The sequence below is a fragment of the Triturus cristatus genome, chromosome 10 (genome assembly GCF_964204655.1).
Source record: "Triturus cristatus chromosome 10, aTriCri1.1, whole genome shotgun sequence".
In the NCBI taxonomy this organism is placed as follows: Eukaryota; Metazoa; Chordata; class Amphibia; order Caudata; family Salamandridae; genus Triturus; species Triturus cristatus.
This window is the reverse complement of record NC_140593.1, coordinates 630731520-630756822: the sequence shown is the minus strand read 5'-3', so window position 1 is coordinate 630756822 and position 25303 is coordinate 630731520. Positions and strand designations below refer to the sequence as shown.

The window sequence follows — 25303 nt, the reverse complement described above, 5'->3', positions numbered from 1 at the left end:
ATTAGGGTTCACTGCCTTGGAATCTGCCGGCCTCTAGATTGTGCAGGAAGAGAAGGTTGCAGGAAGAGTTGATAACTTGCTTCCAAATTAGGTAGAATGTATTAGTAAAAAAAAAATCCCTCAAATCATATTCTAATCTTAGAATTGGCAATTTAAAAAAAATCAGTTTATAGTCTTCAGAAAATATTAGTCAATGAGTACATCCTAAGTAAGGAGTATTAATTCTGAGAGGATCCTGTTAACCGTTCCAATGGAATTCTCCTACAGATTTTGGATAGATCATATCATTTTAACAGGACATTTTATTGATGTCCTGGATCCATAGACCTTGGGCTCTGAAGAACGTAATCTAATTGATGTGTATTGAGATATTGCAGAATACTGCTTTTAAGTCTCAGTGGACGGATAAGGGAGAGTTGTGTGGAGGGATACTAGCACTCCCATTGCAACCAAATATCCTAGCTCATCTACTTATTTTCCATAAAAAATCTACTTTCTAAGTCTGATAATAATCCACTATGTAAGTACCTTTGAAATTATAGGCAGAACAGAGCGACCATCTGCTCCAAATGAACACTGTTAAGTAGAAAGTAGGCAAATTGGATTCTTTTTTAACAGTTGGTTTCTTAGTAGTGTGCCCGCCCTTCAAACAAATGATGGGGGGGAGAAACTTTAGCAAACTTGGATTGCTCATTTGTTTGTGCCTAATCAGGAGCGAATTTTTCAGCAGTGATGTCTGCCACTTCAGTGTTTAACAGAGAAACATTCTGATGCTTTGTCAGATTTACAATTTACTTAATTCAGCTTCAACAACTGTGATGATAAATAATAAAAACCGTAAGAGCTGGATAAGCCCCGTCACTGCTCATATGATGTTTAAATACAGTATAATACATCAGATTCTGCAATCCCTGTATTCAAATACTTCTCAAATTGCTTTATAGTAGGGGACCGGTGACAAACACAGCTTCCTATTATAAACATCTGATGCCAGAGTCAAGAGCCAGGTGAAAGGTTGGTAAGGTCAGAGAGCATAATTAAAGCAGCTGTTTAAAGATCAAAAACAAAACATGGCTTTTCTTTCTCCTGTTCTGTTTTTTAGCTGTACAATAACAAGCAGAAAGTATTGGTTTATGGTAACATCTTTATTTTTTGCACTGCTTAGCTAATTATAGAAACATTTAAATCGTTCTGCAGGGTTCTGCATATTCCTAGCCACTGCACCTTTAAAAAAAACGAACTTGTATTAAACTGATTCGAATATCTTTTCACATCATATATCTTAAAGCTTTTTGCACTAGAGATTCTATTTTTATTCTTTAGGACTGCAAACAACTTCTCTTTCATATGAAAGAGCTACACACCAATGATTTAGGTGGTTTATGGGATAGGTGGTGGTGTAACCATGTATTATAGGGTATTTAAAATACCCCCTTTGGATAAGGATATTGTAAGTCACCTTGGAGCATAGCCTTATAAAGTATATATGGTCATGTAACTCCTTGGTGACATGCAATATCGTTATAGTGTAAGGCAGGGCGTACTTCACCCCCCATTTAAAAAGCACTGAAATATATAGAAATCCTGGCCTGGCAATGAAAGGGTTAAGTGTGCCAACACAGGGTATGTAGTTCCTGTCAACAGAGAAGGTCAAAGGCTCCAGAGGGCAGGTGGAGGGATCTGCTCGCTTAGGAGCAAGGGCCCTCACGCACCCAGAGGGGTGTCATGCTTCATCATAGGGCAGCTCCTCATTGGGCCTGCATTGCAATGCCCAATGGGCCCCGCAGGGGGGCTCTTTGCTGGAGTTCTTTTTGTTTTTGCTGATGTGAGGGGTGAGGTGTGATGGAATGTGAAAAATGTGAGGAGATTGGTCAAAAGAATGTGCATTAAAGTAAGAAAATAGGTTACTTACCTGTAACCGCAGTTCTTCAGTACTGGAATCTTTCATAGATTCACGTGCTTTAATCATTCTCCGTCGTAGAAGTGGAAGTCCCTCGATATTATATCAAAGTAATCATATGAATAGCATAGGCTACAATGGTACTAGGCCATAAATTTAATAGCCTATCTGCGACCTTTATTTTTTTTATTTTTATTTTTAAAAAGGACCAAATTTAGTCACTAACCAATCAGGCGACAACACCCTCTAGAACCTTCCCCACAGAGGCTAGCTCCCTCAGCTTTCCAAGCACAAGAGGGAATAAATGCAATCCCAAAAGTAAAAGGAGAGCTTCTAGGGTAGGAGGGTGGGTCGCATGTGAATCTATGAAAAATACCAATACTGGAGAACTACTGTTACAAGTAACTTATTTTCTTCTCCAGTATTGAATCTTTCATAGATTTGCATGTCTGAAATAGAATAGTTAGCAGTAGTATAAATACATATGATCACATCTTCATTTTGCAAACACAGGAAATAGATGCAACAATAAAAATTAAAGAAATAAGATAACCATAGCAGATGGTGGGATAGGAAAGCATAAAAGGAAAAAGGCTCACCTTACTGAAACATATTGGACAACACCGCTTGTCCTACTGTCGTGTCAGCTTTGTCTGTAGCATCCAGGCAATAATGCTGCGTAAAGATATGCCTGGTGGACCATGTAGCCACTCTGCAGAGTTGGTGAATCGGAACCCCAGCAAATAACGTAGTGGACATATAAACCACTCTTGTTGAATGGGCCTGGACTCTAGTAGATAAGGGTCGTTCTGCAGCGTTATGGCAGAATTGAATGACTGTTGTAATCCATCTTGCAATGTAAGATTTAGAGACTGATAGTCCTTTATTCATATTGCCGTAAATGTTTTGTTCTATGTAAATAGAATTTAATGCACCTTTCAACACCCAAAGTATGCAGGGATTTCTCAGCCATAGTTTGTGGATTTTGAAAAAATGTCCTCAGAACGATAGGCTCGTTGAGAAGGAAATCCGAAGGGACTTTTGGTATAAATTTAGGGTTAGTTCTTAATAGTACTTTGTCTTTTTTTAATTGCATGAACGGCTGCCGGCCTGTGAATGCTTGCAATTCGCTAACTCTTGTTGCAAACGTTAGTGCCAGTGACAGAGCCGTGTTCCAAGACAGAAACTTCAGCTGTGTTTTGTGGATTGGTTCAAACGGGCTTTTCATTAGCTCGGTTAATACCACGTTTAGATGCCAAAACGGAGGGGGTTGTTTCTGCGGGAGAAAATATCTAAATAGTCCCTTGAGGAAGTCTTTAATTAATCTTGCCTACCATAGAGACGATGAATTCCTTGATCTCCTGAAATGAGAAAATGCTGCTAGTTTCACTTTTATTGATGAATGTGCAAGACCAGTTTTAGCTAATTGAAGACGATAAGGCAAAATCTGCAATGGTGTCGCAAGTATTGGACCAATTCTTTTTCTTGACACCACATACCGAAATGTTTAGTCGTGGATTCTGTTCGCGCAATAGAAATAATTTCTGTGCAGTCTTTGGGCATATTCAACTCTCCGAGCTCATTGTCGTCATGATCCAGGCTGACAACTGAAGAGAAGTCGGGTTGGGATGAAGTACTTGGCCCTGGTTCATGGCTAATAACGTCGGAGTAGCTGTCAGAGAAATGTGATGTTGCTCGGAGAGAAGGAGAAGTTCAGTGTACCAAAATTGCCAGGTCCATTTTGGAGCAATGAGGATTAATCTGCATGGTTCCCTCTTCATTTTCTTGAAAATCCTTGGTATTAGAGGAATTGGGGGTAAAGCATAAACAAATATTTTCGACCAACAGATCAAAAAGGCATTTCCCCACGATATTCTCTGGGGATGCCAGCTTGCGTAATATTGGCATTTCTTGTTTGTCTCTGTTTCAAACAGATCGAGTTTCGGTGTGCCTCACCGAAGGAAAAATGTCCTGGAGAACCATAGAACCGTGTTTCCACTCATGGCAAGTAGTTGTTAGTCTGCTCAATGTGTCCGCCACCACATTGGACGCTCCTGGGACGTGTTCTGCCCATAGTGTTACCTTGTGTTGTAAGGACCAATTCCAAATTGCTTGTGCCTGATGAAATAAAGCCACTGATTTTTTCCCTCCCTGTTTGTTTAGGTACTGCATACTGGTTTTATTGTCTGTACGGATAAGTACAGACGGGCCTGCAATTCTGCGGAGGAATGAACATAGCGCCAGAGCTATGGCCTTCAATTGTAGGAGATCGATATGCATGTTTTTTTACACAGTTGTCCATTTGCCACTGACTGATAGCTCTTGAAGATGAGCGCCCCATCGCTCCAGGGACGCATCAATGGTAATGACAATATATGTTGCATAAGAGAAAAACGTCATCCCTTGAGAAACGTTGGCCAATACCATGCACCATTGCATAGCTTTTATTATTTTTTGGGGGTTATCTGAATCACATCGTCAAATTAACCCAGAACTTGCAGCCATTGTTTGTCTAACTTCTTCTGTAGGGGACGCATATGAAGTCTGCAGTTTGGTATCAGAGGAATGCAGGAGGAGCACATTCACAGAAATAACTTGTACAGTCAGACAGAAGCGAACTTTCTTTTGCAAAGTCTTTGAGCCCGTTTTTTAATCTTGTCCTGCCGTTGTGGAGATCCAAAAGCCTTGTCTGACTGAGTGTTTAAGATTGTTCCTAGAAACATTAATGATGTTGTCTGTTAGATAGTTGATTTCAGTAGGTTCGGTTTGAGACCCAATTGTTTGAATAATGAGAGGCAGAGTGCAATATCCACTGTGGCCTGATGGAATGACAGAGCTTTTATGAGCCAATTGTCTAGGTACAGAAAAAACAGAATCCCGTTTAGTCTCAGACGTGCTGTCACTAGGGCCATGCACTTGGTGAATATTCTTGGAACTGAACGTAGTCAAAAGGGGTGCACTTTGAACTGCAAGTGTGTGCCGGCTACCTTAAAATGGAGATACCTCCGATGGCTGTGATGGATTGGGATTTGACAGTATGTGTCTTGATGGTCTAAAGCAGTCAGGTAGTCCCCATGGTTGAGAAGATTAAAGATATCCTGCATGGTGACCATTACAAATAACTTTTTTCAGGTATTTGTCCAATTGTCAAAGATCATTAACAGGGCGTAAGTATCCTAATTTTTCTCCTGATCAGGAAGAAACAGAAGTAGAAGCATGGAGACTTTGGAACCTTCTCTATCGCCCCCTTTTGCAACATGATAGTGACTTCCTTCAATAGTTGTTTCAGATGGGGAGTAAACAACCGTTTTGGAGGCTCTTTCGGTGGTTTGCTGATGAATTCCAGGGTATGCCCTTGATCTATGATGTCCATGACCCACTGGTCTGCTGTTATGCTGGACCACTGGTGAATATAATGAGAAATACGTCCTCCTAGTTGTATCTTGGATTTGGGGAAGATACCCGGCCGAAAGGAAAGATCATTGTTTTCTGTTGACATCTCGTCCCCTGCTGGGCTGTTTTCCTCTGGCTCGTTGTTTGTAAGCTGCTGCCGGTGGCTGCCTGTACTGTTGTACATATTGCTGCCTATATTGCCCTTGTTAAGACTAGTATTGTTGCCTATAATTTTAGAATCCCCCTCTGTAGGAATAAACACTTTTTCCTCTAGCTCCTCAAAAGGGTGTCTTTCGAAACTGCAATGTTCCTAGGGACTTGGCGGTGTCACTATCCACCTTGATGGATAGTGGAACTTTGTTGATATGTTTTCCGAATAACGCTTCTCCATGTCCAGGATTTTCATCTGGACTTCTGGTCTTAAAGTTGTCGATTTAAACCAACCCTGCCTGCGGAGGACCGGTGCTCCAGCTAGTTGTCGGAATCCTGTAGACGCTATATCGACGGCACAGTCTATAATCTCCGAAGAAGCTCTCTCCTTCAAGGAGAATCTTCCTGGGTTTGGGCTCAACACCCTCTGGCAGAAGATCAATGAACTGTGCCATATCTGACCACATTAGTCTGTCAAATCTCCCTAGAATTGCCACAGAATTTGCTGCTCTAACTGTTATTGTAGCCATGCTGGTGAAACGTTTTCCAGTCGTGTCCTGCCAACGCCCTTCTCTATCTGGTGGTGTTGGGATAGGGGTAGCAGGGTTCCTAGAACGTCTCTCAGCCGGTTGGCTGATGATCTAATCTGGTCTCGGTTGTCCAACGAGGCATGCAGGAGTGTCATCCAGTGCCTTGTACTTTGTAGCTAACCTGGGCATAACGGCTGTCACTGTGGCGGTCTGTGTTCTTCATTATACACACTCCTTGCTATCAAATAAAATCTATATTAGGGATGGTCCTTACTAATTTATTGGTTCCTTAAAATCATAAAGAAAACAGTCTGCCTGTTTGGTAGAGAAAGGCAATTAGGAACGTTACGCCACCCTCTCCATGATATTATTGAAACCTCAAATATCGTCCGGAGGTAAATCTACCAGAAGAGCAATTTGGGTTGATGGTGTAGTTATGAAATCATCATCCCACTCGTTGATAGTGGAAGCACAATCCCGATCTCTCCCTCTTCTTCCTCTTGACCACCTTCCGACACTTCAGGATCATGTGTCTGGGTTTCTGCCAGAGGTAATGAAGATAGAGTGGTTCCGGAGATTCGCAAAGTGCACAGCCTAGGAGGAAGTGTTTGTTTTGTGCGGACCAAGTTGAAGGTGGAAGCCAATGAACAGGAGTAGAAGGACCAGGAGTAGAAGGAACAGGTTCCGGAGAAAGTTTATAGTAGTCTTGTAACTTTCCTTGAAGATTGGTTACCAAGTACAAAGGCATTTGTATAAAGCGCTCTTGAGGAATATATTCAGCATATGGTTGGTATTATTCCTCATACCATTCTTCATCATCTAAGTCCTGGCATTTTACATTTAATTTTGAAGAACTATGAGCTGCTTAAAAAGACTTTCTTCATCAGATTCTTCCTCCAGCAGGAGAGCTGGTGGAAAAGGCAAAACCTTGCTTGGTGATGTGTGGGCCAGAAGAGTTACGTCAGCATTAGGCTTATCAGTATATGCAAGGCATGACACTTGCACTAGAGGTGTTAAAGGTGCTGTGGATGACCGATCCTGTCCTCCTTTGATGAAAACTCAGTTGTCTACAAGGATTTCAATATTTTTGCAGACAAAACCAGTATTTCTGATGAAGTCTTGACGTCAAGGTTGTCGTTGACGTGTCGTTAACAATGTTGACAGTATTGTCATCAACAAGTGCTCAGTCGACAGTAGTTTCTTTGGAATATCCGTCTACATGAATGTCTTCGTCGACGGTGCAGGATCCTTAGCCATCAACGACTATACCGATGAGCACCTAGGTGAACGCTTCATTGAAGGTGTAGACTTCGATGCCATTGACGATAACAGTCTTCAAGTAATGATGGTCGTCGACGCAGTCGGAGACAATGTTACTATTAATGGCGATGTCGCCGTAGTGAATGTGGACATCAACGTCGTCCGAAAGCATCGTCAACAGTGCCGTCGTTGAAGGAGGAGCCTAGCGCGCATCCAAGATGGTCGCGTGAGCACAGGGCTCCCCGGACCCTTGCTGCTCCTCGGAATTTATCCTGAGAATATCCTGATGTGGTTTATGGAATCTGGCAGATGAAGACCGGCTGAGCACGTATCTCTTTTCAGAACTCGAATCGGACCTGGGAATCCTGAGTTGTCGTTGTTCGAACTTTTGGGACCCACCCGACGGAGGTGCCCGGGGCGAAGGTGAACCGTGGAGCCGTGTCGTAATTGAACAACAGCGGCTGCAGTGCGGTGCCAGTGGCCGCTCTACCACTTTCGGTTTCACTTTCGGACTTCAGGGGGCTGGCCTGCGAACGCACTTGATGTGGCGGGGTGTTTCCTTGGCCTCTGCACGAGGCCTTGTCTCCACCTGCCACTAGTGTGCCCATCGCCTTGGGTCCCCCCGCACCGCTATATTGTGGTCCCTGGTGAGGCGCTGGTCTGCGGTGCCGGTGCCCCTACGACTGTTGATCGGCGGTCCCCTTCGGTATCCGTGACCACATGGGAGGCAAGGGGGGCCCCGAGGGGCGTAAGACTAAGGCCTCCCTCCGCGGGGGACCGGTCCAGGCCAACAACATGGACCGCTACACTCAGGGCAGAGGGTCCCCTGGAGCGACCGCCCCCCCCCCGGATGCCGCCGGCGGTGGCACGACCGTCTCTCCGGAGCTTTCCCTGCAGGACATCATGGGCGCCATTGATGGCATCAGGGAAACCATCGCCACGCAATACGAGGCCCTGGCCTGTAAAATCGACACGGTGGCAATCGATGTCACCTTAATTCGGGCAGATCTCTCCAAAACTAACGAGAGGGTTCAGGCTCTCGATGCGCGGACCTCCACCCTTGGTGCGGATGTGTCGGACCTGCAGGCCGCGCTGGGTGACATTAAGGCGGTCAACGATCAGATGGCTCGGCGGCTGGAGGACTTCGAGGGACGGGCCCGACGCAACAACATCCGTGTCATAGGCGTACCGGAGTCCTCCGACAACCGCCCGGTTGACCTCCTGGTCGAGGAACTCATCCTCCAACAGTTGGCCCCTGCAGGCCTAAGCAAGTTCTTTGCCGTGGAGCGGGCCCATCGAGTTCCGGGCGGTCGGCCGCGGCCGGGGGCCCCCCCGAGGCCTATCGTGGCCAAACTGTTCCACTATAGAGACCGAGATGCGATTCTGCAGGCCTCACGGGTCCACGGCCCGGTTCGTCATGAGAACTCATCCATTAACTTTTATCCGGACTTTACCCAACTTGTCCAGAAACAGCGGATGGGATTCCAGGGGGTGAAGCGTCGTCTCCGTGAACTGGGCCTAAAGTACTCTATGCTCTACCCTGCAAAACTCCGAGTGGAACATGAGGATCGGACTGCCTTTTTTGACTCTCCTGTGGCCGTGAGTGACTGGCTGGACTCGCTGCCGGACAGAGGTGGCCGTCCCGGGCCCTCTGCAGGCGCCGAAGGTGACGGGTCCCCTTTGGAGTGACTTTTGGTCCTTGATTCTGCCATTTTGCACTGTTCAGCTGGGTTTTACTTCTTTTGTTCATTTTGTCTCACTAGGACCTGTGTGGGGGGCGGGCGGGGACGGGTCCCTTTCCTCCTCCGGGGTCTTTTCGTAGAATGGGGTTAGGAGGGCGACAGGCACACTGCAAGTTGGGGGGGTTTTCTGGCCCGCAGGGGTGCAGGGTGGGGGGAGTTGGATTTGGGGGGGGGGTTGGGGGGAGGGAGGGGTTGTTTTGCTGTGTGTTTTTTGTTTGCAGGGCGAGGTACTGATTTTTGTCCAGATTCGGGAACTGTGCTACTGAATGGGGGGCCTTTGATCTATTGGAGGGGATGGGGGGGGACGGGTTGAGGCTGATGTCATGGAACGTCAATGGGTTGGGGGACCGTATCAAACGGGGTGTAGTACTGCAGTATTTGCGCCGTCTGACTCCTGATGTGGTGTTTATCCAGGAGACGCATCTGGTTGGTAATGTTTGTCATGCAATGAACAGGGGGGGGGATACCGCCTCGTGGCCCATTCTGGTTTCACAACTGGTTCCAGGGGGGTGGGCATTCTCCTGCGATCCTCACTTCCGTTGGATATCACTAGGGTAATCTCGGATGACAGAGGGCGCTATGTGTGTCTGACTGGGAGGTGGGAGGGGCAGCCCCTTTCCTTGGTCTCAGTTTACGTCCCCCCGGGCCTCCAGAACTCCACCTTTGCGGACTTGGGTCGAATGCTGCTTGAACTTCCGGATAGTCTTTTGCTTATGGGCGGGGACTTTAATTCGGTGGTTTCGGGTGACCTGGATCGTCACCCACCCAGGGCCCTCCCCGCTGCCCAGGCATGGCTTGGTGGACTGCTGGAGACCTTCGGTCTGGTAGATAGTTGGAGATTAATGCATCCGACCCAATGTCAGTACACCTTTCACTCTGGGGCGCATGGGAGTCTTTCTAGGTTAGACTATTTCCTTATGCCCGCGGCACAGAATGGTCGGATACGAGAGGTTAGGCACCTGGCGCGGGGTATCTCCGATCATTCCCCGCTGTGGCTGCTCTTTGACACCGAGTCGCGGTCTGCAGGGCGGATCGCTCCCATCAACCCGTGGTACCTGCGAGACCCTACGACTCGCGACAGTCTGGTTAAGGCTATGGACCAATACTTCCTTGAAAACGAGGGGTCGGTGTCGTCCGCAAGGTCCCTGTGGGAAGCCTTTAAAACCGTAATCCGCGGACACGCCCTCTCCCAGATAGTGGTGGCTAAGAAGCAAAAGAGTGAGGCAATGGTGAAGCTGGAGACTGACATCTCGGGGCTGGAGTCGGCCTTGGAGACGGGTGTCACTCCGGACGGGCTCCATGCCCTCAGCCTGAAACAGTTTGAATACAGGTCTCTTGTCACTGACGCTGCCAAAACGATGTATAGGGAGCAGCAGGGTCGATTGTATGATGCCGGGGACAAGGCGGGAAAGTTGATTGCGTGGCTGGATAAGAAGGAGAGAGTGAATCGTGTGGTCCTGGAGCTGCGTGTCTCGGATGGAGTGTGTGTGACTGAGCCTGGTGAGATTGTGGAATGTTTTGCTGACCACCTCCGGGCCGTGTACTCCCCGGTGACTGATAGGGACGAGGAAGACTCTTGCCTTCTGCTGAGGGATATTGCTTTGCCCTGCCTGTCCGTCGAAGACCGTGAGCAGCTGGATGCCCCCTTGTCTGTAGATGAAATTGCATCTGCGATTCGGTCCCTTCGTTCGGGCAAGGCGATGGGTCCCAACGGTCTGCCTATTGAATTATATAAGTTGCGCCCGGATAAACTCGCGCCCTTCCTCCGTCGTATGTTTCAGGAGTCCCTTGAGGCAGGCTCCCTTCCTGACGACCAGCGTCTGGCTACGATAGTCGTGATCCCCAAGGACGGTAAGCCACGAGACCGCTGTGCCTCCTATAGGCCTATTTCACTGCTAAACGCAGAGCCTAAAATCCTGGCCAAAGTCCTTGCCAATCGTTTGTTGAGCGTCATCTGCGATCTGATTCATCCTGATCAATGCGGCTTCATCCCTCACCGTAACACCGCTCTTAACTTGCGGCGTCTTCACGGCGCCCTCGCGAGGGCGGCGTACCTCTCCGAACCGGCCGTGCTGGTTTCTTTAGACGCCACGATGGCCTTTGACACCATCGAGTGGCCATTCCTCTGGGCTGTCTTGACCAAATTCGGCTTTGGGGAAGGATTTCTTGGCTGGGTGAAGCTTCTTTACACGGGACCCATGGCTCAGGTGGTGGTTAATGGTCGGGTCTCTCGGCCCTTCGCTCTCGGTAGGGGTACGAGGCAGGGGTGCCCGTTGTCCCCTCTGCTCTTTGCTCTTGCCCTGGAGCCGCTCGCTGCTTGGCTCCGCTGGGAGCCTTCGATCAGAGGGATCCGGTGGGCCCCGGGCTTCGAGGATCGGGTCTCGTTGTATGCAGACGATATTCTCCTGTATCTCACCTCGCCGCGGCAGTCGCTTAATGTTCTCTTTGATGTTCTGACTTCCTTTGGGAGAAATTCGGGTCTAACGATCAACTGGTCTAAATCCTGTGTCTATCCTATCTCCGGCGACCCTCCTCTCTTGCCGCCTCGGCTTCCGATCCAATTATCTCTGTCCGGCTTTAAATACCTGGGAATATACGTCTCGATGGACCCGGTGGCTCGCTATGAGCAGAATCTCCTGCTTCCACTTCGGCGTTTGAGGGAGGACACGGCTCGATGGTGTAAGCTGCCCTTGTCCCCGCTGGGTCGGGCAGCGCTGTTTAAAATGATGTCCCTTCCCAGATTCCTCTATGCACTTCAGAACTCCTTCGATGTCATTCCTGTGTCCTACTTTCGGGAGGTGGAGAGCCTGCAGAGGAGACTGGTGTGGGACGGACGGGCTCGTATCGCTCTGGCAAAGCTTACTCTCCCCTGGTATGACGGGGGCATCGCGCTTCCCGACATTCGCAGGTATTATTGGGCCTCACAGCTATCGGCCATTAACCATGCCACGTATGCGCCTGGCTTGAATCCGGCGTATGAGATGGATAAATTCCTGCTTCCCGGCGGAAACTATAACAGGGCACTTTACTCCAGCTCGGCTGGACGGACCCTTACGGGCCCTACTAAGATTGCGGTACGGATCTGGAGGGCGGCCAATGTAGCCATGGGCTGGAGTGAGCGATTAACATGTGCTACTCCCCTGTTTGCCTCCGACCGACTGGGAAGCCTCTGGACAACGAAGGGGTTTGAACGTTGGGACACGATTGGTATTAGTAGAGTGGGAGACTTATGGATTAAGGGTGCGGTTAAAACATTCGCGGCGCTCCAGAGCGAATACGAACTTACGGAAAGGGAGTTCTTTCGCTACGCCCAGGTTCGGCATGCCCTGCTCTCTGTTTTTGGGGAGGGGACCAAGATCCCGGCTTCTTCGCCCCTCGAGGACCGCATACTCGATGGTCATGTCCCCGACAGTACTATCTCTTTAATTTATAAAAAACTTATCAATAATCGGGCTGACCTCTTGGTGCGCCTCCGGGAGGCGTGGACGGGGGATGGGGTGGAACTGGACGACGAGGACTGGCAGTCCGCACTGTCGTCCCCCAAGGAAGTGGCCATTCCAGCCCGTCTCCGCCTGGTCCAGCTTAAGATTCTCCACCGGGTGTATGTGACGGGTCCCCGTTTGGTCTCGATGGGATTTTCTGAAGACGGGCTCTGTAAGCGGGGATGTGGGCTCAGTGCCACCTTTCTCCATATCCTTTGGGAGTGCCGCGAGGTGGCTGAATACTGGCGCCGGGTTCATGTGGTCATGGGACAAGTCACCGGGGTTGCGCTGTTGCCAGAGGTGCGTCGCTGTGTCCTGAATGTGTGGGAGCCCAATGATTATAACGCGGCTCAGACTCGGTGGGCGGCCCTGGGGAACATGATTGCCAAGAGAGATATAGCGCAGCTATGGGGTTCCCAGCGGCCTCCCACCGTGTCCGTATGGAAGGAGAACATGGACTGGTGCATGTTCAGGGAGAAGACTGTGTATGTGGCTCGTGGTAAACCGGGGGCATGGGGTAGAATCTGGGGGAAATGGAACGCGTATCGTGGGGGTATCTGTACTCCCCCCCTAGTGGACACCGATATTGCTTTGTCCCCCTGACCCTTGATGGTTCCTTGCGACTTTTGGAATAACCGAATATAGACGTTCCTCTCCCGTGACCCCCCCCCGACCTATCAGTACTCCTTCCTCTTGATAGCTATTGGAAGGTCTGAAGTAGAGTCCCCCGGAGGTAGCCTGACCCACACTTTTTGCCCTTATGCCTCGCCTTTTGTTTTTATTTGTTATTTATGTTAAACCTATGTATCCTGCTTCCCTAGGACTATCCTTAGCCATGTACGGGGCTGGGCCCCGGGAGTCGACTATTGCCTTAAGAACTGTATGATCCTTTCTGAATCTAGCGGCCGGCCCTGGTGGTTGTAGGCCCATGCTTGTAATTGATTTATTGTTCAATAAAATTTTCAAAAAAAAAAAAAAAAAAAAAAAAAACAGTGCCGTCGTTGACGGAGTAAAAGATGGCAAAATCTTTATTTTTTCAGTATGACAAGATCCCATCATAGATGGGTGGGATTTTCAAGACCTTTTGCCAGGAATAAGTCTTTCAGATAGTGTGGGAGACTTAGAAGAAAACTTAGAAGAAGATTTGTGATGAGATTTGTCCTGATTTTCCTTGAATGACCAGGTTTGTCATGTTGTGATTTCTTAAGGGCCTTTTTAGGGTGTTCAGAAAGCTCTTTATCAGATAATCTCTTTTTTGCGACTTGGCAGATGTAAGAGAATAATCGCTCTCTGTCTCAGACACAGAATTGTCTTTTGATTTAATCCTCTGTAACCACAAGCGAAGCCTTCCCTTTCTGTCCTTGAGGATCTTCTGGGAGAAAATGCGACATATTTTACAGTCTTTGACTGTGTGACCAGGATAGAGGCAATAAATGCACTTCTTATGAGGATCATCAATCTAAAGTCTTTTTGCCACAGATGTTATATGACCTGAATAATCCCTTTTTAGAATGGGATGACATGGTCAGAAACTTGCAATGGAATATAGAACAAAATATATATCTGACCTGAAGAGACGTTTCCTGAACCAAATAAAATAACAGAGCAGAGCTCAGGGAGACTTCCTTCACATGACCTTCGGTAGAAAATCTGAGGAAGCTAGCCTCTGTGGGGAAGGTTCTAGAAAGAGGGTGCTATCGCCTGATTGGTTGGTGACTAAGTTTGGTCCTTTTGTAAAAAAGGTCATAGATAAGACTAGTGCCATGTAGCCTATGCTATTCATATGAGTGCTTTGATATAATACCGTGAGACTCCCACTTCGACGATGGGTAATGATTCAAGCATGTGAATCTATGAAAGATCCAATACTGGAGAACTAAAAGAACCCAAAATAATGTTTAATGACTGGGTTCCTTTGTTATGGTTTAAAACTTATAGTCTGGCTGGGGATGGATATAATGATGGTGTTTTTTCAAAAGAAGAAGGTCAACATGTTTAACAGAACGGACGCTAACTGGTTTACCAAAGGTCCTGGTGAAATTCAAGAAGTGGAGGCATAAAGGCTCTGTGTGGCAGAGCTGAACACAGTGGGCCAGTAGGTAACAGTTAAATAAATCCTCTCTACGAAAGGAAAAATTACTCACAAATGTTGGCGTGTGCATCTACAGCCGACCAACCCCAGCTGGTAAAGGAGTGTTTTCCTCGACGAGCGGGTGGGTGGGTTTATAAAGGTAGTTCCGATTGGTTGAAAACCGGGGGCGGTACACTAGTGAGAAGTATGGGACTGACATGTCCCAAGATGGGCACCATCTTTATAATGGTGCGGGATATTACTGGTGAAAGACAGCGGGCCATCACAATTGTGGTCCACTCAAGTGATCTCGGTGCGATCCATTGGGTGTGTCCTGAGATAACTTGCGGTTCTCACACAGCCCATGCTTGGGAAGGGCAGTCCGGTTTGACAAGTGTCAGCTGAGAGGCGCCATATTGCATATAAAGCAGGTGGGCACAGACTGAAAAAAATTAAAAAATATAAATTGGTATTGTCCCACAAGTTATTGGTCACAAGATCCAAGACAGAGTTTGACAGCACAGGAACTTCATACCCTCTGTTGGCACACTATCTGTAGAGGCTTGTATGCTGGACCTTTTTTTGTCCCTGTCCCTCCTCTTTTTTAGTTTAAATGAAATGGTTTAGAAAATTTGAAAGCAAAGAAGAAAATAATCATAGCAGTAATGGGAAATTTTCACAAGCTCTTTGATAACTCAGTCAAGTTCAGAGCATACAATTTCCTTAAGAGCACCTACAAAAAAGGAACATCAGTATTATGCATAAAGGGGTGGTTTGATATAATTAATTGGGCCAAAATAAGGCACTCTAAGATATTCGGAGGTAATACTAATTTGGAAGAAAAATTTGGCTATAATGTAAGGAAGATAGGTCTAAAAATGTCACCAAGTTTTATTATGGAGAGGAAATTAATTATTGCAAACCGGTTGTGGCAAAAGCCAATTTGCTACCGATCATTGTAAAAAGGATTGCAACTAATTTACAATGAGACAGAAGAGCAGGAGCTCTGGGATCCATAGTGCCAAATATTTGGGTTTGTGACTTGATAACTGTTTTCAGTTGGCCTCAACCTTCATGCTATACCAGACAGGTAGAGGGGCTCAGTTTTAAACGCTTCAAAAAGGGGATTTAAACACCACAAGGGATTGTCGCCCTATAGCCATTCTTGACTCTGTGATCAGCTGTACACTAAGCGGTTATTATGAGAACTTGGATTCTGGGTTGAAATGTAAATATCCTTCTCTTCTGTCGAACAGGGTTCAGGAAATATGTGAATCATTGCATAATGTTACAGCCCTTAATATTAGCAGTCAAAGTCGAGGAGGGAGACTGCATGCTGCTTTTAGGAGTACTCAGCAGCCTTTGACAGGGTTAACAGAGCCATCTTTTAGACAAATTTAGCAGGGTGTGTAATCGCTAATACTTTTATTTTGGGGCTCTAGGGTATGTGTGAAAGTGAGGGATGCTCCACAGAAACCCATACTGCTTTAGTGTGTACTGTCTCTCTTGTACATGTTTTAATCCATATTAGATAATTTACTTCGGTAATGAGTGTCGGCGAGTAGACCTCAAGGTTTCCAATTAAAAATTCTTTATCATTTTTTTCTTCAATTAGTTTATTAGTTTCATATGATTTCTGATCATTGTCTGTGCATAAGGTGCAGTTTTGTGATCTCCAATGCATTTCGAGGGGGAGGGGGGGGGGGGGCGTTCGTCTTCTTTTCTCTGCACTAAAAGGAGCATCTGTTGGTCTAGGTTGTAGACTACTCTCCCTACAAGTGTGATTTGACTCTTCCTGATCCATGTAATGGTGAACAAGTTACTTACCTTTGGTAATGCATTATCAGGTAGAGACTATCTAGCTGCAGATTCCTTACCTTTGAATTTCCCAGGCATCAGGCTGGATCCGGAAACTTTTGCTGGGCAATACAACTTGAGCTCATTGTTGGGTGGCTCCATTCAGCTCCTTCTGACGTCGCAGCGTAGTCGCAGCCTTTACCCTGGTGGAATGAGCCCTTAATCCCTCAGGGGGCAGCTTCTTGACTAAAGCATAGCAGACCTTAATGCAGAGGACGACCCAGCGAGAGATGGTCCTTTTCTTCACTGCCCTTCCCTTCTTTGCTCCCACGTACCCCACAAGGAGTTGGTCGTCCACTCGGAACTCTTTTGTGCAGTCAAGGTAGAACAACAATCAGCCACGGCCCCTGCCGGTGAGAGCTGTGGGGCTGGCTGGGGGGATTTCGAAAGATGACCACAAGGGAAAATCAATTATTTAATATTCCCGTGTGGGTATCTCTCGAAATCCCCCCCCCTTCCTGCTAGCCGGCCCTACCGGTCTTACCTGCAGCGGCTGACGAAAACGTTCCTTTGGGGTCCAGTCGGTGGAGACGCTCCTCTTCCTTAGAAGGATGAGGAAGGGCAAAAAAGGCGGGCAGCAAGATGGATTGAACCAGATGGAATAGGGTCACAACCTTGGGCAAGAATGATGCACAGGTGCGAAGCACCACTTAGTCCGGAAAATACATCATGTAGGGAGGTGTACAAGACAACACCTGCAATTCACTCACGCTTTGGGCAGATGTAATCGCCAGTAAAAAGGCTGTCTTGATGGTAAGCAGCCAGAGGGAACAGATGTATAAAGGCTCGAAGGGAGCCACCAAGGATAAGTACGGACCGAATTAATACCCCACTGCGGCATAACGAATGGCGTGGGAGGTTAACAAGTGCGCCAGCCCCTTTAAAAACCTATTTACAAATCAGAGTCTTGAAGAGGGAGGGTTGGTCTGGTAGCCACAAAAAAGCAGACAGAGCAGAAAGATAAACCTTGAGAGTTCCCAAAGAAGAACCCTGTTGTACAAGGGTTATAATGAATAGAAGGACAGTAGAAAGAGAAGCAGAAAGAGGGTCAATAGGCCTTTCTGCACAGTACAATACAAATTTCTGCCAACAGCAGACGTATATTGTCTTAGTGAAGGGCCGCCAGGCCTCCAAAATAACATTATATACTTCGGGAGGAAGGTCAAAAGCCATCAACTGCCATCGCCCAATCTCCACGCATGGAGGCGCTGAGTTGACGGGTGGTGGCGGAGGACCCTCCCCTGCTGCTGCGACATCAGATCCTCCCGAAGGCGCAGACTGATCGGAGGATCGATGCTCATCTTCAGAATCTCTGGATACGAGACTCTACTTGCCCAGTCTGGAGCTACAAGAATGACTTGGGCATGGTTGCTCCTGATCTTCTTCAGAACCCTGGGCAGGAGTGGTTTAGGCTGAAAGGCATACAGCAGGCCTGAGCTCCACTCGCAACGAAAGGTGTCACCGGGTGATAGCTGCCTTGGAAACTCCAGCATGCATTATTGCTGACACTGTGCGTTCTCTTCTAAAGCAAACAAACCTAACCAAGGTTCTCCCCACTGCTGAAAGAGACCTTGCGCCACCTCCGTCTGGAGACGTCATAGGCATCGACAGCTGAGTTTGTCCGCACTGGCGTTCAGAGAACCTGCCAGGAGTTGAACCACCAGGGTTATGCCCTGCTGTTCCAGCCATGTCCAGAGACGCAGGACCTCTCAACCAAGGGTCCACAACCCCACCTCGCCCAGCTTGTTGCAGAACCACATGGCGGTGATGTGCGTGAACACCTGCACTAGCTTCCCCGTGTCAGAGGGAAGAAACTTTTTCAATGTCGAATCCCTCGGAGCTCCGACAAATGTATGTGGAGCCCTGACTCCACCGGAGACCAGTGTCCCCTGATCTCCACCTCTCCCAGATGGCTGCTCCATTCCAGAAGTGACGCATCTGTCGTGACTGTGAGATCTGCTTGGGGAAGGGAGAGGAGTCTGCTGTTGACCCAATCGTGTTTCGTCAACCACCACTGCAAATCTCTCGCAAGTCTTTCCGCGATCTGGACCATGATGGTGAGATTTCCTCGATGCTGTGCCCACTGGAACTTCAGGTCCCACTGCAGAGCCCACATACGCCACCTGGCATGCTTTACTAATAGGACGCAGGAGACCATGAGGACCAAAATGCAGTTTAGAGGAAGAAACATCTGAATCATAACCGGAATATCCTGGACTCTTGCTAAGGAGGATAGGCACAAACCGCACTGTGTCTGGAACAACTCCAATAAAAGGGAGTGTCTGAGAAGGAGTCAGGTGTGACTTGGGGATGTTTATAGAGAACCCCAGCGAATGCAGGACGTCTGCCGTAGTCTGAAGGTGAGAGACGACAGCATGGAGCAAGGACGGCTTTAAAAGCCAGTCATGGAGGTAGGGGAAGACTGAGACCCCTAACCTGCGCAGATGAGCTGCGACCACCGCCACAGTCTATCTTGAATCGCAGGTAACGCCTGTGACCCGGCAGAGTGGAGATGAGGTCCAACGCTACCATTCAGCCTTCTTGATCTAGGGCATGAAAGACCTGAGCTAGAGTGAGCATCTTGAACTTCTCGTTCCTGAGGAAGAGAATGACGGTCCGAAGATCTAAAATGGGCCACAGTCCTTTGTTTTTCTACGGAATCATAAAGTAGCAGGAATAACAGTCACTGCCTACTTCTGAAACCGGGACCCTTTCTATAGCTCCCTTGGCCAAGAGAGCTGTAACTTCCTCCTTGAGCAATTTCATATGATCCTCGGTCAGCCGTTCCCGATTTGGCAGAATGAGAGGAGGAAAAGTAAGAAAAGGCAGAGAATAGCCCTCCTGATTGATCTGCAAAACTTACTTGTCCAATGTTATGGATCTCCAGTGGGGGGGGGTGGGGGGGGGGGGGGGGGTGATGACAGATTCTCCTGCCAACTGGAGCGGTGTGGTCTTGCAGAGTTAGACTAGGAGTGCTTAGAGGCTGCGGCTGCCGGGGGCAGGGTGGTCGACTACTTCTGGCTTCCATTCCTAGGTCGGAATGACCAGTGTCCACGTCCCCGCACGGCTTGAGAATCCTGCACAGGACGGTGGCTGGGATAGAGCTCACGTGGTTGGAAACCCCTTCCGCTGCCATGAAAGGGGCGAAAGGAAGACTGGCCACGAGGAGTAGAGGAGAGGCCCAAGGATCTGGCTGTACTTCGAGAGTTCTTGAACCTCACCAGGACCGAATATGCTTTTCCCCCAAAAAGACTGGTTCCATCAAAGGGCATGTCCATCAGATTGGCCTGGAAATCGCCCGAGAAGCCAGTTGTGCTAAGCCAGGCGTGGCGCCTTAAGGTCACTGTCGTGGAAATTGATCTGCCCAGCAAATCTGTTGTATCAAGGCCACACCGTATGGTGAATTTTGCTGCATCTCTACAGTCTAACTGCTTGTGAGAGCACAGCCCGGGCATCCTCAGGGCCATGTGGCAGCACTTGCGCAACCATCTTCCAAAGGGAGTGGGAGAAACGGCCCAATAGGCATGCGGTATTCACCAACCGCAATGCCAGGCTGGAGGAAGAAAACATCTTCCCAAATGAATCCAGCCTCTTGGATTCCCTATCCGGAGGGGCGGAAGGGAACGTGCCCTGGGATGTGGAGGCATGCACCACCAAACTTTCAGGTGTGGGGTGTTCGCTGAGGAACTTCCAGTTACCAGGTGCTGGGCGATGGTGATGTGCAATTGTCCTATTCACTGGAGCCCCTGTGCTAGGCTTGGACCATGTGCCTAGAAAGTCATCAGTCAATGCTTCATTAAAGGGCAAAAGGGGTTCGGAGGTGGAAGCTCCAGGTTGAAGCACTTCAGTCTGGAGATTAGTCCTGACCTGCACAGAGGGCAGTTCTAGTCCAAGGACCTCAGCTGCCCTTTTTACCACCATAGCGTAGGATGGCCGCTCCTCCATAGCCACTGTTGGCAGAGACAGCATGCAAGTATCCGGAGAAGTATCCAGTCCACTGGCTTCGGCAAGTTCCCCGTATCAGTCCAACTGCTCTGCAGAGACATCCTGGTGTTCTAAAGGGCCCACAGACCACTCCCATTCCTCTTCCAAGCATAACACATCCTCAAAGTGTACAGGTGACAACACAGAACCCCTGGGTTCAATCGGGACTGGAATCTGCATCGAGCAATGTCGTTCCGGGATAAGGATGGGGCTGGTCCTACCGGTGGCACAGGCGGCACGAAGTCGACCCTGGATACAGCTCCACAGAACCATGCCTAGAGTATCGGTGCTCTTTATCTCTTTCACCAGACAACTGCCAAGGTGAAGATGAAGTCCGCTTGGACTTCTTCTTCTTGTGCCTCTTCCCTGAGTGTCCCGAGGACCTAGAGTGGGATCAAGAGGACTTTGGGCTCCGCAAGCAGTCCCGCGACCTACTCTTTTTCGATCGGGACTGGGATCTCCTCGCAGTCTCGCTGGATGGTGTTGACAGTAGGGCCACAAGGAGCTTCATTGCCTGCTCCCGCAAGGCCTTCGGAGCCATGGCCCGACAGTCCAAGCACTATTTTTCATCATGGTCGCGCTCTGGCGCAAAAAGAAAAGAACAGACTACTGCGCGCCTGGGTGGCCCCTATATAGGTACTGCGGCATCATAAGCGACACTACCGATGCAGTCACACGGAGCCGAATGGAGCCACCCGGCGGCACGCAAAAGGGGTATTGCTTAGCAAAAGTTTCTGGATGCAGCCTGATGCCTGGGAAATTCAAAGGTAAGTAATCTGCAGCTAGGAGTCTCTATTGGATATTGATGATTCTGTCTTCTCTCCTTCTGAAGTGTGTCACCACGTGCAGGCGCTCATCTATTCTCCTCTGGATGTCATGATGGGTTTGATATAGATTTGGGGTGTCAGGTTGGATCTGTAGATGATGTCTGACTTTTGTAATGACTATGGCGTGCTTCCAGTTTAACTGCATGTGAAACGGGTGATCGCTCTCCCCAAGACAAACTGCATTATCTCTCTTTTCAGAAATTGTATGATATACTAAATTCTACATTTAAAGTGCCTCCAACTGTATACTGTGACAGGCGGTCTGAAATTATGTTTTGCAAGACGTTTTTATGATGTAAACGTTTGAAAGATTTCTCTTTGAAAGAAGAATTTGCAGAACAATCTAAACGATGGCATTGGAGACAAACAGGAAATTAACCGGAATTTTAGAAACAAAAGACGAAGTAAGGAACAAAATGGTGGCTAGGAAATAGAACAGTCTCTCACAAAAGTATGCGGAAAACGGTGAGACCTATTAAATGTAGCTCTCCAGCACACCGCAGTAGTCGTTGCTAAATTTTGAACCTATAATAATTAAGTGAAAACACCAGAAATATAAGAAAAATTACTTAGGTGCAAGGCAAAGGCTTTTTTATAAATACTATTCGATTAGCATCAGCTCACAGGATGCTAATCAGATCAGCCAGACCCTTCAAGAAGTCGTTTGTTTAAGCTGATGTTACTAATATGCTATGCTACCTTCATTAATATTTTCATAAATGTCATTTTTCTAGTATCCTGAAGAGGTTGGCCATAGACCTATCGGTAAGAACACCACTAAACCTAGTCAAGCCTGTCCAGCAGAGTGAGGTCCTACAGACGACTTGCCAACAAACATGTCCACCTTCATTCTCAATCTGCCTCCTTTGGAGTAGATATGGAGTCAACTGGAGCATGAGAATGAAACTGCGGTGCTCATGTGCCATAAAAGTTAACAGAAATCTGCAAGAGACATTCTATCCCACTGGCCAGCGGAATGCTAGGAACCTAGAGAAAGGCAGTTCGGAGATATCATCACTACATAACAGACTTGATGGTCACTGGATGACAGTAGAATGAGATTCCCATGTAACTCACCTACAATTAAAATGAGGTAATAAATTGAACTGTTTTTCTGAGCCTTTTGCTTATTCACGCCTCTCAAAGTAGCAAACTTATAGGGTACCAGAAAGGAAAGTGAAGTGACAAACTGTAAAAGGAGTTTTATACTTTTAAGTATTTCTCAATTGGCTCCTGCTGCTGGTTTCATTGAACAGAGCCGTGAAATGAACCAGTTTACCTGTTTAGAGTGCTGCCATGTTCCAGGTTGGTGAACAGTAGAATGGGCTGACACAATGCGAAGCGTTCCGGAATCCAAGACCAAATGTCCCTCATCTCTTTCACGGAGACAATTTCAGAGCTGAAGTTTTCTGCGTGTACTGCAAGGTGCACATTCTGCCTGTGAGATACAGTATAATCATTTACAATCGTAAGCGACAAGGTGCAGTAACAAACTCAATTATTGACGCTGATGCTTCCTCACCCACGCCATTCATAAAATGGCAATTCATTTTTGGAATTCGAATGCAACCATCTTTTTAAAATAAATTAACGTTCTGTAAATGTTTATGCCAGATTAGTTGTCTACTTTCGTGTCTCCATCCCTGCATTCACAGCACAATGGATTTACAAAAAGAATCACAGTTCTTTGTTATAATGAAGCAAGATTTAGTAAATCCTAGTAAATGGTAATTTTGCTCACTAACGGATTTGTACATCTGTCGCCACACCAAATGAGGGAAGGGCTACATAAAAGGACAGATCGAGCCCTAAATAATTTATCGGTTGCAGTTTAGTTTGAAAATATGTGTACATCAGCAAGAAATCCTGAACTGTATGAATCAAGCAATTAAAATGCAAAATATGTTATTCTAAGGTATCGTGGGCAAGCTACATGGAGTTAGTAGATACAAGTCATTACTTCTGCTGTTAGGAAGTTAGAAGCCTATTTGAAATTATGCACCATGCATAAAAAGCAACTTCAGAGGGAAAATATGACAATCAGAGAATAAATACTGAGCGCATAAAGTAGAATGTGAATATTTATTGAGCATATTAACAAAGTGACACATTTCATAGCAGATGTATATGTACCACGTAGAAAAAAGCATCTGTACATGAATGGACTACTCATAATAGACACAAACTACTTATCTCAATTTTGAAAATATGTTATTATGGAAAATATGTAATATTTTAGAACAGTCAACACAAGACAGTGAATGGAGATGGGTGGGCACAATCTACTATTAGCAAGAGCCAGGATACCACCATTTTCCTGAGGGTCAAACAAGGAAGTGAAATCTTAAATGGGGATGGATGGAAAACTGATGGTGGGAAGTGGGAAGGCTAGCCGACAGGGTGTAAGATAAGGCCGGGGTGCAATAGAGATGAGATGGGACGCATTGTGTGAAAGGGAAGAAAGCAATTGGAATCGGGTCTGGCAATGGATTAAAAAAAAAACAACAAAAAAAACGTTTTTTTTGCAGATTTATATAGCGTGCACTCGACCAGAAGGTAGTGGAGCGCTTTACATGAGCGCAAGTTACGTTACATTCATGTTTTGGTAGGCATGCAGAGATTAAGTGGTTTGCCCAGAATCACAGGATGCTAAGCTGACGCTGAGGCTCGAAACTGGTTCCCCAGCTCCAAAGTCAGCAGCTCTGGCTGTAAGGCCACATTAGCTCCCTTTAGGGAAAAAAACACCTACCAAGCCTCAATATTTGGATATTGAAAACTCCGACGGTGTCAATTGGCTAGTGGCTTAAGAACAGGACACCTTTCAAAATCCAATCTACTGCCAAGATAGAATAGGGGTCTCTCCATACCTCCAAATAAGCCTGCATGTTTCTAGCTATCCCACAGCCTGGATTCGCTCCACTAGTTTTTCCAACGATGCTCAGAAAACCTTAATGGATATCCGCTTTGATGGCTTTAGCTCTTTGGAGCCAAGGTGGACTTGTCTCTAGAACGATGAAGCCAATGCAGGGCAACTGCTCGCTTTTTGGGTCTAGCTCTGCCTTTGGCCTTGCAAGTGCACCTTGGGTGCTCACAAAGGTGGTGGTGGTAGTCGATGCCCATCTGCTTAGGTTAAGAATACAAGTCTTTCCATACCTCAACAATTGATTGCCAAAGGAAGGCTCTCCTGAAACAGCTGTGAACCCCTGTTGACATTGTTGGGCTTCTCCATCTATGTGCTGAAGTCACAACTGAATTCTTTGCATCAGTCCCCCTTCTGTATTCATCCCTGACACAGTGATCATCTTTTCCCCTGCCTCAACGAGTCCAGGACATTCAGATTATAATCTCCATGTTTCATGCCTTGGCATGGTTCTCAGCGAGAGCGGCTTTGAGACGTCTTAACCTCATTACCTCATGCCTGCGGACCATGCATGCTGGCACATATGGGCTCTACAATGGGATCTAAAGTCTCAGTCGGTTCGGTACCAGGAGACCTTGTCAGATTCCATCCAAGTGTCAGAAAAGACTGCGAAAGACTCAAGGAACCCCGCAGCCAGAAAGCCCCGGGCGTCATGCGGTGCCGAGCAGTGGGAGTGGAGGGACGACGGAGAGCTGTGTTGTGACTGAGTCTTTTTTTGGATTTCTCGGTCTTACCACAGCTTGGTGACTTTAATGATAATCAGTGAATACAGCGGCTTCGGCAGCGAGATCGATTCCTTGCCCTCAACCGGGATCAGGTCTTCTTTGACTTCCTTCTGCGTTCCGCAACCATAAGCTTGGCTTCCCAGTCAGGGATGAACTTGCTGTTCATCTTTTGCCCAGCAGTTGCATGACACAGAGTTGCGCTTGGAGACGAAACACGAGAAACCGACATCATGGATGTCTGTCAACAACATCTGGCTATGAGAGTTTCTGGTTTGAATCCTGTAGTTTTAGGTGGAGACATGTCCCTTGCATACTGAAAATTGAAGGGAAATAATTCTGTCAAGCTGAAAGGATTTGATGGTGCTCTGGCTCGGTCTCAGAAGACACAGAAAAAAAGTTACTGACATCAGCACACAGACGGGGTGCAGATATAGTGGCACCATCATATCTGGGGGTGAGGCA

The 25303-nt window shown here is 47.4% G+C and overlaps 1 protein-coding gene across 4 annotated transcripts in view; it reads right to left on the bottom strand.

Annotated features, from left to right (window-relative positions):
• TBC1D24 (TBC1 domain family member 24) overlaps nt 1-25303 on the bottom strand; it is a 661683-nt gene that overhangs the window by 307129 nt on the left and 329251 nt on the right. For all 4 annotated transcript variants that reach the window (XM_085632168.1, XM_085632169.1, XM_085632171.1 and 1 more), the window contains one exon: nt 22476-22634. In XM_085632168.1, coding sequence (XP_085488294.1) covers nt 22476-22634 — 159 coding nt within the window. The remainder of the gene's footprint in view (nt 1-22475; nt 22635-25303) is intronic.